Source organism: Ranitomeya imitator, chromosome 5 (genome assembly GCF_032444005.1).
Source record: "Ranitomeya imitator isolate aRanImi1 chromosome 5, aRanImi1.pri, whole genome shotgun sequence".
In the NCBI taxonomy this organism is placed as follows: Eukaryota; Metazoa; Chordata; class Amphibia; order Anura; family Dendrobatidae; genus Ranitomeya; species Ranitomeya imitator.
This window is the reverse complement of record NC_091286.1, coordinates 411723954-411738172: the sequence shown is the minus strand read 5'-3', so window position 1 is coordinate 411738172 and position 14219 is coordinate 411723954. Positions and strand designations below refer to the sequence as shown.

At 42.3% G+C, this 14219-nt stretch overlaps 1 protein-coding gene across 2 annotated transcripts in view; it reads right to left on the bottom strand.

Moving 5' to 3' along the window:
• DIS3L2 (DIS3 like 3'-5' exoribonuclease 2) overlaps window positions 1–14219 on the bottom strand; it is a 588376-nt gene that overhangs the window by 432515 nt on the left and 141642 nt on the right. For both annotated transcript variants that reach the window (XM_069727019.1, XM_069727018.1), the window contains one exon: window positions 2993–3173. In XM_069727019.1, the coding sequence (XP_069583120.1) occupies window positions 2993–3173 (181 nt within the window). The remainder of the gene's footprint in view (window positions 1–2992; window positions 3174–14219) is intronic.

Below are 14219 nucleotides of genomic sequence, written 5' to 3'. Positions count from 1 at the left end.
CATGAGTTTTGTCTTTATGTAAAGCACACTGCAGTAAGCTATGGCAAATTCATTACGAGACCGTGCCATCTCTTGGCCAAGTCTGCGGGAGTCTAGAGGAACGGTAACGTAGACAGGCTGATATGTACTGTGTGGGTGTATGGGGGTGTATATACACACATCTATCTGTGCATGCAGTGTGAGTGCGTGTAGTGTGCGTGTGTAAGTGCACAGTGTGTGAAGATATGAATAAATGTCAATATTTTTTTGTTAAAGAAATGTGGAATGTTGTTCTTGGGGGAAAAAAAAAAAAGACATCCCCTGAAAATAAGCCCTAACCCATCTATCTAAATAATTATTTTCGGGGTAACACTATTAAAAAAAGCGATTGTTAAGAGTTCGCACATAGGAAAAATGGTCAAATATTAGAGGATAATCTTTTTAACTGCATTTGAGAATTTTCTTCTATTCAAAGCAAAACTTTATTTTTCTGGCAACACATCCATGTGAAAAGCTCACTTTTTTTTCAGAAAGAGTTGCAGTTTTGAATGCCACCATTTAATATATCTTCCAATATACTGTAAAATGAAAAATAAATTTGCAGTGTGGACTGTACATGATAAGGGGTTTTACAGATGAAACTAAAATGCTGCAGATTTCCCATATGAATTTTCAATTGAAACTCTGCAGTATATTACAGTAACCGCAAAGTGAAAGATTTTTGACGTCTCATGCACATACTTTTATTATCTGGATGGAATTTATATTCTTTTGCAAAAACTTTTTAATCCACAGAATGTCAATTCCTCCTGCACATTTAGTTAGAATCTTCCCTATAGATATTAATTAGGTGCCTTATATATCGATCCACAATAAACTAGTGAGTTTAGTGCAAAAAACGAGACTATGGAAAAAGCTTGAAAAATTAAAAAAAAAAAAAAATAATGATCCTCACCTCTGACGTACCATCATTTGCACCCACAACATCCAAAGACTATATAGAGTTCACATGGGATGCACAGAGACAAACATGGAAGCTCTGCACGAAGTTTAGGAATCTGCAGCAGACTTGAGCATCAGGGGTCCCACATCACCTCCCGCTACCTTTCTTTCCATAGATGTTGCTGCAGATCTGCGTTATAGACCTGCCACTACAGACTTCCCTTAAAGGGAATATGATAGCTTCCCCAGACCCTCCACTCTGCCACCATGTATTTATTGCCATCTTCATACCCTTCCTAACTAGCCTTTTTTTTTTTTCTTCTTCATTGCTACATTCAGCAAACAAAACAATTTAAAACTGTGCTGCCAATCTGCTAATTAATGGGAGACTCGTCATGGGGGCATTGTTTTCCCTACCAATCATGTTATCACGCCCCTATGGGAACGAGCACCATGATTTACAATAACTACGTCACTGCAGGCCCTTTGCAAGTCTCTGTGTGACAACATGCAGCAAGTCGGGGGGTTCGCAGTGTGCTGGTGGACCCTCAGTGCGTACACCCACCTAACGGCAGCACACTGTCATGTAGGCAGAGATTGGCAAAGACATGGCAATAATGCATCTCTTACAAATCACGCTACTTACTCCCACACAGACATGATAACATTAGCAGGAGGACTAGTCTGAGAAACATCACGACTAGCTACCCACTAATTATCATACTACAAACCGTGTTAGTGGTTTTGCCATATGAAGAAATCAATGAGACAATGAAAATGGCTCGTTAGTAAGGGTATAAAGAAAGCAATCATTTCATAGTGACTCTCTGAGGGGCCGGGGAAAGCTGACAGATTCCCTTTATGACACCGAGACCTGCTGCAAAAAAATGTAAACCGCCAGTCAGCAAACTGTGAATACATACCAAAGGGGTTAGCCAATCGAACGCAATTAAGCGCCTTATCTTAACCCATTTGAAGGGGCCAGCTTCATCAAAGCTTTTTTTGCCCGTATTATGGCATAAAAAGCTTTCAAAACTTGTTCAGTACAAACTATTCCCAAAATCTTACCCTAGGAGGGACTGGATTAAGATTTGTGGTTGGGCGCACGCCACTCGTTTGATGGTCCCGATTCATGAAAAGGCATACCCCTCTTCATAAATCAGGAGAATGTCACTCCAGCACGCCCGTTTCCCGTGGTTCACATGAGGTTATGTCACAAGCGCTGCGCCCAAATCAGCATTGGATTAAACATCTCCACGTGGACCATAAACAGGGAGTCAGGGTTGCGGCGGCTCCAACCTCCTCTCGATATTTGTTTTGTTTTAAGGGGGAGACAGAAGCCAGTTTGTTTTGGTTTTTACTATTTGACCATCTTTCATGTGAACTCTTAATCATTTTTCTGATAGTGTTATTTTATATTATTTTTTGTTCAGAAAGATGTTAGGGCTTTATTATCCCTGCCTTGAACATGCCTTGAACATGAACAGGAAGTCAGGGCTCCGGCTGTTCTCCGACTCTCTTCATGTTTGATTTGTCCGAAAGCAGGGACAGGGACGCCAGCTGATTGGGTGTTAAGGATCACATGACAAACTCCCTTGAGCTACAAGTATGCCAACACTGGCGGCTAGTAAAGGAGTTTTTATTTGAAAGGGGACAAACAATGAGAATGAGAAGGGGTTGTCCTCCTGGGGAGTAATTATTATCCCTTATTTTTCATGAAAATACCGTATGGTCCATAAAAAGCAGCATTACTATATTAACACAATGCCTGTAATATTAACAGTTGAAATTAGCGCTAGAAAACAGAGGCAGCATAGTGATAGCTGACAAACTAATCAAGCGCTCTTCATGACGGCAAATCAACTTCCTATCAGGGTGCGATGTATAAACTGTGGGTAGAGTCCCTCTTCTCACCGAAAGGATTAGATTTCCTTTACAAACGAATACGTGCATTATGGACAGGAGTGTCCTGGGAAAACTTTGTACATATATAACTTTTAGATGTAATTTAAAAAGTTATGTATTAGAATGCAAGATGAAAAAAAATAAATAAATAAAACACCAAACTTGCCATTTTCAGCATTAAGCGATAACCTAGTGTGGAGGTCTTCTACGCCACACTCGAACTGGGCTTCTATAATGAGATCCGGGCTCTTTGATCCTTCCCGTACATTATTGGAAGCAGCAACGATCTGCACAGTGTCTGTCGCTGCAGAGGATTTGTCACCATCACAAAGGTCTGGCTTGACAACCTGTATAATAATAATAAAAAAAAAAAAAAAAAATCAGCCTAGTTAGCAAGATGCAACATATCACCCTTTTACACCCAGCCCACCTGTTTATACTGGCTGCAGAAGTCTCAGACTGAACAGAAGGCATACGGGGATCAGGGATGCAGAGTGGGAACAGTGGCGAGTAAACCTCTAAAGAATTCTATAGGAGTAATGCAAAGTATTAAGGGTATGTGTCCACAGTCCGTAATGACTGTGCTTTGGACGAAGCGGAAAACACGCTCTGCCCAAAGCGCCGCCCCCTTCTGTACACGCAGTGATTCCAAATGTGCTCATTGCACACATCCGGAATCTCCGCACCCCACACATAGGACCCTGTGATTTACTTTGCGGCAACGTGCCGCATGTCGGTTAACGCAGGGCCGCCGGGTGGGTGTTCACACGCATAGTGGAGACGGGATTTCATAAAATGCTGTAACATCTGGACGCTGTGGTTGTACGCAGCGTTCAATCCGCAGCTAATCCGGATGTAATCCGGCCCGTGGACACATACTCTTACTAAATTTTTCTCAAAACGTATGTCACCCCAACTTTAAGGTTTTTCCTGTTGTGCCTTTTAGGCCAGCATCACACATCTACATTTCGCAACTTTCAGACTGACCGGAGCCAACAGCCTAATATATGCCTTTGACGCTGTTTAAGTTGGGAGATTGTGGTCTGTCGAGATATTGCAATCTGTATAAGGCAGACCCTTAAGGTACCGTCACACTCAGCGACGCTGCAGCGATATAGACAACGAGCCGACCTAAACTTGATCTCTGGAGCGTCGCTGTTTAGGTCGCTGTAGAGACGTCAAACACAGCAACTCCAGAATGATGCAGGAGCGATCCAGTGACGTAACGGCGACTCACTTCTCGTTCTCGTTGGTTGTTCGTTCCATGTCAAACAGCCGGAGTGTACCGATCCGACACACATCTAGGGGCCCTATGCTCGTTGCTGGCGTCGTTGCTTTTGATGTCAAACATGACGATACACGCCGACCTGGCGACTAAATAAAGTTCTGGACTTCTAGCTCCGACCAGCGATGGCACAGCGGGATCCAGATCGCTGCTGCGTATCAAATACAACGAGATAGCTATCCAGGGCGCTGCAACGTCACGGATTGTCGTCGTTCTCTTTGCAAAGTTTGCTGAGTGTGACGGTACCTTTAAAGCCAGCTTAAAGGTCCCCCATCCAAAGATAGCTGTCGGACGGCGCTCAATTGGCAAACCGCTATCTCAGCCGATTCCAGCAAAAAGGACCAGCTGCTAAAATTCAACAAGCCAAATCCTTATTTTTCCCCAAGAAGGTGTTGGGTACAAGTAGTAAGGCCCCACGCACAGACGGTCGGCAGATCCCACCACGATCAGAGCGATAGGCAGACTTAACTGTACATGGAGGCCTTGGACCTGCTTTACCATAAAGTCACCATACCAGCTGATAACCCAGAAATGAATGCTATATTGTAACAATAAGTGACAGACGGGTATGTGGTAAACAGCCATCATTTAAAGGAAAGGGTACTAATTTTAGCCAGAGGAAAATTAATGGGTGTTGTGCAATTGTTTATTTACAGCTTTTAATCATTGCAAAACCTATGCGAAGCTGCACATGTTACATTACCCGTGTGTATGGAGCCAATCTTTCTCAGAGATTGGGAAAGGAGAGGTGATTGTTTTCAATTCAAAATAGTGGAACATCTCTAAGTAGTAATCCCAACAGCCTAGAAAAGAGTGGCAATTAACACCTATTCTGGAATTAAGTCAATTGGCAGTAAGACTTGCTATTCCGCCTAGACTCAGCTGTCCCTGCAGAAGACCTTTCACTCTTTAAATAGTAGATGGTGGTTTCATCGCTTTCCCCTAGGAAGTCAAAATGGTCATCAATGACCTGGGAAAACTTATTTTAAGCTATGTAACATCTAAAAACAGAAAGGTCTACATATGTTAAACACAAGGATAAAGACACAAACAGTAAAATAAGAAGCTTTTCTTCACACAGCAGCATTTAAAACAGTCACAAGAGGGAGTATATCAAAATATTCATTTTTAATGGAGAGAATTGTAGGAAACAATGTATTTACATGACATACAACTCCTCAATAGTAACGATATTGAGCAAACCATTGGAAAATCACAACGAAGGGCAACAGGTCAACAAGTACAAAGTTCAGTTCTGCCATACAGTTTTTCCTGTGGCAGCTTCTATTGATCAAGTGACACAGAGGGACAAGAGCAGAAATCCATATCTGTGTACTATGTATAGGAGACATCAGCTAGTCTCCACTCACCAGCTCAGAGACAAAAGAAAACTATAAATCGCTTCACCTTTTGCAGGTTCTGACGAGAAATTGATACAGTGGCTCAGTGGTTAGCACTACAGCCTTGAAGCGCTGGGGTCCTGGGTTCAGATCCCACCAAGGACAACATCTGCAAGGAATTTGTATGTTCTCCCCATGTTTGCGTGGGTTTCCTCCGGGCACTCCGGTTTCCTCCCACATTCCAAAGACATACTGATAGGGAATTTAGATAGTCATCACTGTCCCAATTGGGGCTCACAATGTATGTAAAGAGTTTTGGAATAACATAACGCTATATAAGCAAAACATAATAAATAAATATAAAAGGACACGAGAATTGCCAGAAATTTTTTTTTTTTTTTTTTTTTTTTTTTTTTTTAAGTACACAGATCTTATTTTAAAAAAAGCAACTAGAAATGACAGATAAGCTCTGAGCAACTCAACGGTAAACTTTCCACACAATATTAGTGTGCACCATTGAAACTTGCAGCATTTCAATATGACATAGGAAATGAATGTATGGATGAACAGATTCATACCGGAGCTCTCCAAATGCTGAACTAGCCTGTCCAGAATGAGCAGCAGAATATATATATACACGGTATATATTTTAGAATAGTTTGAGCAAGGTTATTAAAACAAAATAATTGCAACTGACAAGTTCACTAGACAAGTACTCCAACAAACAATTGATTTTTTTTTTCTTCTTTTAGGAGGACCAAGATTTGGTACAAAAGCATTCACAGATAAAAATTCTTAATGTAGTTAGAGGTCAATATCTGGTTATGGGACATTACTTTCTGCAGTCAGTAACTATTGCGTTAATATTCCATGTGTACAGCAAAAACCCTAACCTAACCTACATATCACCACTATGTCAAGTAATTGAAGGTAGATCTGATTTGGTTTATCAAGTGTTTTCAATGTGTCAAGGCCCACATACACATTAGATGGCCACCAGCTAACAGCAATTATAGCTGACTCTCCCATACAGAGAAGCGCTTGTTCAACCAAGCGCTCTTGTTCCCTATAACAATGCTGAAAACCAACGACTCCAGAACGATCCAATTGGCATGTCCAAAATTGGACATGTCCGACCAATCTCTCTCCTGACCATCAGTCGGCTGGCGCACCCCATAGACAGATTGTAGGCTAAACCAGTCGGTATCTGGGGACTTTAAAGGGAGTCCGTCAGCACAGAATGGCTGTTCAACCAAGTACAAACGCTCAGTGCAGCCAAAAATTTTAGGGAACCTTCCCACCTACTTGTTTTCTCTAAATCTCCACTCCACCACACCTCCCCTCTAGCTTTATATAGAATCTTAAAAGTCGGAATGGACCTCCAGGGTCATGTCCAACCACTGCTCAATGCCGGATTCACTAAACCATCTCAGACAGATGTCTAGCCTCTATTTGAAGACTTCCATTGATGGAGAACTCGCCACTTTTTGCGGCAGCCTTTTCCACTCATTGATCACCTTCATTGTCAAAGATTTTTTTCTAATAAATTCTCTCACCCGGCAGAAGGATACAAAAAATGGTTAGTTATGACTCCAGATGTGTATTGGAAGCGCCACCTTTATCAAATTATTCTTTTGCACAAACACCATGAAACAAACAGCTTCTCGAGAAAGGTTAATGGCTTCCTAGTGCTTTGATATAGATATAAATGCTCTCATGTTAATGTCATTCTATCAGAGGACCGCCAAAGCAGTGTAAGGGTATGTTTCCACGTGCAGGAAACGCTGCGTGTCTGACGCTGCATAGAGCCGCAGCGTCAGACATGCAGCGTCCAGATGTTACAGCATAGTGGAGGGGATTTAATGAAATCCCGTCTCCACTATGCGTGGTAACACGCACGCGGCGGCCCTGCGACTCCGGACATGCTGCGCGTCTTTTTAGATCGCAGCATGTCCATATATCTTGCGGCGACGCTGCGTCGCCGCAAGATATAGCACAGGGCCCTATGCGATGGGTGCGATGATGCCGGATGTGTGCTGTGAACACATCCGGCATCATCTCGTCCCAGAAGGGGGCTTAGCGCAGAGCGGCAAAGCCGCTCCGACGATACCGCCGGCCATCCTGATCGTGGACACGCAGCCTTATAGGTAAGGTCAAGTAATAAAAGGAGTTTAAAAAAAAATGTCATCAAGAAAGCAAAACATGCAGAAGAGATTAGTGACTAGCAGTCAGTTTATCCAGATGAATCCAAGCAAATAAGAGGAAAAGGATATAAAGAAAAAACAAAAAAACAACAATCTGTTAGTGATGGGAGAAAGGCACAAAGCCTTGAGTTTTAGAGTAAAATTGAAAGGCAGAGTTTTGTCAGGTGTACATAAATAAGGAGGCCGGTGTCTCCAGGAGCAGACTCCTCTTCATTACATAAGAATATGTAAACTTCTGGGACACTCAAGACATCGACAGGCTGAGAACAGCTGATCAATATGTAAAACTACATTTTCTGACCAAATGACTAAAGATGGCGGACACCTGAATGTTCGGGTCCAGCCGAACAGTTACAAATTGTTTGGGGTCGGGTACCCGGACCCCATTCACTTGAATGGGGGGCCGAACATATAGTGTTTGCTGCGCTGTCATGTGCATGCACACCGCTTCTGATCAGCGGAGAGATCAGAGAGCTGCGGTTCCCACCCTGTCAGAAGACAGCGGGAGCGCTCAAGCTGTGATCAGAGGTATAAACTTCACCTCTGGTCACTGGTGACAGCTGAAGGGACAACTACTCCCATCATCCGACATCTGCGGCTGCTAATAACGGTGAGCAGGAGCGGCAGATGGGAGTGTTCATCTGCAGCTCCTGGGCTGTAAAAAAAAAAAAAAAAAAAAAAAAAACAGCATGGGTTCCGCTGTGTTTTTGTTAACCAGCCACACAAAACTCACAGCTGGGGGCTGCAACCCTCAACTGTTCGCTTCAGCAAGGCTGGTTATCAAGAGGGGTCCCCACGCTGTATTTATTGATGACAGCGCCACAAACACCCGGTGTTCGGGCAGCTGAACCTGAACTTCCTGGTGAAGTCAGTGTTCGGTGTCCATGCCTGAACAGTAGGTGTTCAGTACGGAAGCCAAACTTGTTCGGGTTCGCCCATCTCTACAAATGACTAAATGATTGGGAAACCTTCCTTTCACTGTTTGCACTTCAGCTCCAAGCTTTCCATCGCTAACGAGTTTCAATTCATTTCAGGTTTAGGGTCATAGAAAGTGTAAGAAGTTAAATCAAAGCTGGATGATCCGCACCAATCTGACTAAACAGCCTTGGCACAGCCACACAAGTGGAATCAAACGAGCTGCCAGTAAAGTCTATATACTACAGCACATGGCCTTCTATATAAAACCAGCCACGCTACCACCGCAGGGCTCACATTCTGTGTATCCAACAGATGGCACCGAGAAGGGTTATTAATAATGTCTTTGGCCGTTTCATCAAAGACTTCTTGAGTCATTTTGTTTATATTGACAGTTTACAAGAATAAGTTTTATTTGGATTCTAAAAGTGTACAACAGATATAAAAATAAAATCGCAATGAAATTATACGATACAGATTGCAAAAGCATACTTTTATGCGGATTCATTTCTTAAAGAATATATCAAACAGGACACTACTGTATGAAGTTTTAAATCAGATTTTCAGCTTGGTCAATGGAGTTAAAAAAACAAACAAAAAAAAAAAAAACACACACACGATCACGAGTGTAGCTGTGCTTCACTCACGGTGAGAAAAATCTGCTGTTCTGCATCATTTTCCAGAAAATATAGGTGTGGACCCAAACTAAAGTTAGGCCGGTTTCACACTTGTGTGTGGCTGGTCTGTGTTCGGCTGCGTACTTCCTCCCTTAAGCTCCACCTACTTCCGCATGCGTCCTGCGTACCCATCTTTAACATTGGGTACGCAGGGACATGCGTTGTATGCGACGTGCCCACCGACCGCACGGGAATGCAAGTTCTTAGAACTTGGCCTTAGAGGTTTGACAATCTCACTTTATTTTAAAAATATATTTACATTTTTGAGAAGTGGACATCCTGATTGAGGTGCAGCCTTACACCATGTTCACTAGTTGCGTTTTGCCAGATTTTTCCAGCACAAACTGCATCATTTTACTATGAGATTTCTGAAACCTCATGCACACGCTGCTTTTTTTTTTCTTTGCAGATTTGAAGTAGTTTCAAGTCTGCAGCATGTCAATTCTTTCACGGTTTTTCACCAATTTTAATGAAGCAGGAAGAAAACAAATGCATCCCCAAAACAACAAAGATACACAAAACACAGTAAAAACAAATACCGTATTTGACACAGTTTTCTTCTGCTAACACAAGATCATTAACGTATGTACAAAAAAAAAAAAACTATGTGAACACAGCCTAAGTTTGTTCACATGAAGCGTTTTTGCTGAGTTTTTTTCTGCAGCCAAATCCTGCTCTCTTGGCTGGAAAAATGAAGCAGCCACTCTGGTCGGAGACCCGCCAGCCAGTCCGTGCATTGCTGACCAATCTATGCAGAGTTATACTAACATTCGGTGCTGGCATCGTTCCAGCACTCACGTTCCTGGGGCTAATGTGAGGTTGTTCCATCACCTGAGGCCTGCGTCCAATCAGAGCTGACGTCACTGTCCCGCCATCAGACATATAAGTAATCAACAGGAAGTGAGGCCAGCCGCAACACTGATTTCCAGTAGTGGAGAATCCCTTTAACTGTAAACACTTTATTTTTCGGACTGTAAGACGCACCGGACTATAAGACGCATCCAGATTTTAGAGGTGGAAAATAGAGAAAAAAATATTTGAAGCAAAAAAAAATGTGGTAAAATATTTAATAACACATAACATACTATTATATATAATAACACCACATATAATAGTACTGTATGTTATTATGTTGGAAGCTACGGGTAGAAGATTGAGTGTAGTGCCTGTAAAGTACTATATGAAGATGCTGGAGGGTAAGTGTAAGGATGGGGGCACAGGGTTTATATTTAAAGCACCACTCCAGCACTGAAAAATAACACTAGAGTACTGCTTTAAGGTCCCATGGGAGAACTATAATTCCCACCTGCAGATCCTATGGCATGCTGGGAGTTATAGTTCATCACAGGAGTGGCAGAGTGCTTTTTTATGTGTTGCAATTACTAAACTTAATTCTTACATGTACAGGCTGTGCTCACATCAGTGCAGGTCCTGCAGCCAGCCATGCTAGAAAATTGAAAGTACAGTATCTCTCTCTACAGCCTACAGGACCTGTGGTGAGGTAATGAAGGGCTGGAGCATCACATGACAGCACAGAGCCCTCCCTCTTATTACCGCACCACAATTCCTGTAAGAGGAAGCTGCATTGTTTCTAGTGCGGTGTCTGCAGGACCTGTGGTGACATAATGAAGAGGAGGGCTCTGTGCTGTCATGTGATGCTCCAGCCCGCCCTCTTCATTACCTCACCACAGGTCCTATAATTACAAGAGCATTTCAAATCAGCACAGCCTGCGCTGTGCTGTCAGGTATGTGAAGCGGAAATCTCTCCTGTGGCACCCTGCTCCTGCCGCCTGCTTCATCACCAGACACACGATCTCCCCAGCCGCTGCAGGAATCCCGCGCTGGGGAAACTATGTGGGTCCTGCTGCTTAGGTGAAGGAATATTCATTTGCTGCTCCCCATCCACTGCTCGGCGCTAACAGGTGGGCAGGGAAGCGGTTAATGAATAGTCCTTCACTTTAAGCATCAGGACCACGTGGTTTCCCCAGCGTCAGATTCCTGCAGTGGCGATATTTTCCTGCCTCCTGCGATCCCACTCTGCTGCTGCCCCCTCCCCACGTTACATTCGGACCATAAGCACTCCACTTTTCTCCCAAATTTGGAGGTTTCATCAGACCATCGGACATTCTCCCAAAACTCCTCTGGATCATCCAAATGCTCTCTAGCAAACTTCAGACGGGCCCGGACATGTACTGGCTTAAGCAGTGGGACACGTCTGGCACTGCAGGATCTGAGTCCATGGTGGCGTAGTGTGTTACTTATGGTAGGCCTTGTTACATTGGTCCCAGCTCTCTGCAGTTCATTCACTAGGTCCCCCCGCGTGGTTCTGGGATTTTTGCTCACCGTTCTTGTGATCATTCTGACCCCACGGGGTGGGATTTTGCGTGGAGCCCCAGATCGAGGGAGATTATCAGTGGTCTTGTATGTCTTCCATTTTCTAATTATTGCTCCCACTGTTGATTTCTTCACTCCAAGCTGGTTGGCTATTGCAGATTCAGTCTTCCCAGCCTGGTGCAGGGCTACAATTTTGTTTCTGGTGTCCTTTGACAGCTCTTTGGTCTTCACCATAGTGGAGTTTGGAGTCAGACTGTTTGAGGGTGTGCACAGGTGTCTTTTTATACTGATAACAAGTTTAAACAGGTGCCATTACTACAGGTAATGAGTGGAGGAAAGAGGAGACTCTTAAAGAAGAAGTTACAGGTCTGTGAGAGCCAGAAATCTTGATTGTTTGTTTCTGACCAAATACTTATTTTCCACCATAATATGCAAATAAAATGTTAAAAAAACAGACAATGTGATTTTCTGGATTTTTTTTTCTCAGTTTGTCTCCCATAGTTGAGGTCTACCTATGATGTAAATTACAGACGCCTCTCATCTTTTTAAGTGGTGGAACTTGCACTATTGCTGACTGACTAAATACTTTTTTGCCCCACTGTAGCTGTTAGAAATACGTTCAATCTTCTGACATTGCAAAATTTGTTACGAAAAGATTCTTGACTCAGAATGATGTAGAATTTACTTATTTGTTTTACAATGCATTTTGTTCCAAACGTTAAGATATTCGCTAGTCTCTATGCCATAAGAGGCAGACCCTACAGGGAACTTGCAAAAGAAATAGCTTATTAAACAAAACACACCAATATGGACGGCAGGTTATTACAGTAAAGATCAAAGTGTTCCACTAGCCAAAACTATAAATGAATTTCCACCCAACTCAAATGGTAAAATATATTTGCATATTTCTATTAAAACAGGTTGGTCAAACTATGACATTGATGACCTAGCCAAAGAATAGGTCAATATCAGACGGGGTGGGGGTGCTGGGTGTGACACCTGCAGATATCCGCTCCACAGACAACCGGCTGTAAACCAAGTCTTCTAGAGGCCTTACAGTGGATGCTATCGGGTACTGAAAACCCGCCCCTATTCAAGTGAATGGGAGCGGAGCTGCAGTATCCGGGACTGTTCGTAAACCAATGTGCTGTTAGGGCTCTTTACATCTGACTCCCACCAGAGAAAATCACAATTGCACAGGGTCGGACCCCCACCGATCTGATATTAATGATCTCTTAGGTTGGAAATACTTATTAGTATTTCTCCAGGACTAGTTATTGATAACCTGTTATGTCAAAGACAGAAAATGATATAGTTTAACTTTAAAGTCCTTTTACATTTTCATGAGCAAATTTCAGAAATAGGGACAATTTATAAAGGGAATTACACTGCACCTCCTGTTAGGATTTGTTTTTTTCTCTTTATAAATATAATGGGACTTTTTTGCCAAACTAAATAAAACCATTACTAAACCTGGCCCAACTTCGCATTTCCTGATACACTGTATAGCCATTTTTACATTTGGGATGGAAGTGATCTTTAGCAGTTAAGCCCCTATTACACCCAGTATTACGCTTACTCCTTACTATGCTGGTTGCAGGGTCATCGACAAGTCAATACAAGTGTAAGGAAGTTTTAATAAAACGTAATCACATTGCACTTCAGGGAAAATAGCTGACAACATAAACCAGCTTCCCCTCCCCTTTCTAAGGATTATGAATTTTCAAGCCTCAGGCTTTACGAGCCATATAAACAGAGCTTTGTCTGAATCCATAAGCTAAGCATTTTCAAGTACTACACAACAGACGCTGATCCATCTTTATTGGTGGCTGTCGAAAAAAATCTTAATTGGTAAAAAGTAAAAAAATAAATCTACCGCACCTCCAACCGATCCTTTACTTTTGAACAATAATTCTGAAATACTGTCAATATGTCCCTTTCTATGGAGAAGCTAGTATGCCAACAAGTGAGCGATTGTGGTCTTTGCTCAACAATGTGGGATATGTTGGCACCATAGAGTTCAAACAGACTTTAACCCCTTCATGACCCAGCCTATTTTGACCTTAAAGACCTTGCCGTTTTTTGCAATTCTGACCAGTGTCCCTTTATGAGGTAATAACTCAGGAACGCTTCAACGGATCCTAGCGGTTCTGAGATTGTTTTTTCGTGACATATTGGGCTTCATGTTAGTGGTAAATTTAGGTCAATAAATTCTGCGTTTATTTGTGATAAAAACGGAAATTTGGCGAAAATTTTGAAAATTTCGCAATTTTCACATTTTGAATTTTTATTCTGTTAAACCAGAGAGATATGTGACACAAAATAGTTAATAAATAACATTTCCCACATGTTTACTTTACATCAGCACAATTTTGCAAACAAAATTTTTTTTTGTTAGGAAGTTAAGGGTTAAAATTTGACCAGCGATTTGTCATTTTTACAACGAAATTTACAAAACCATTTTTTTTAGGGACCACCTCACATTTGAAGTCAGTTTGAGGGGTCTATATGGCTGAAAATACCCAAAAGTGACACCATTCTAAAAACTGCACCCCTCAAGGTACTCAAAACCACATTCAAGAAGTTTATTAACCCTTCAGGTGCTTCACAGCAGCAGAAGCAACAAGGAAGGAAAAAA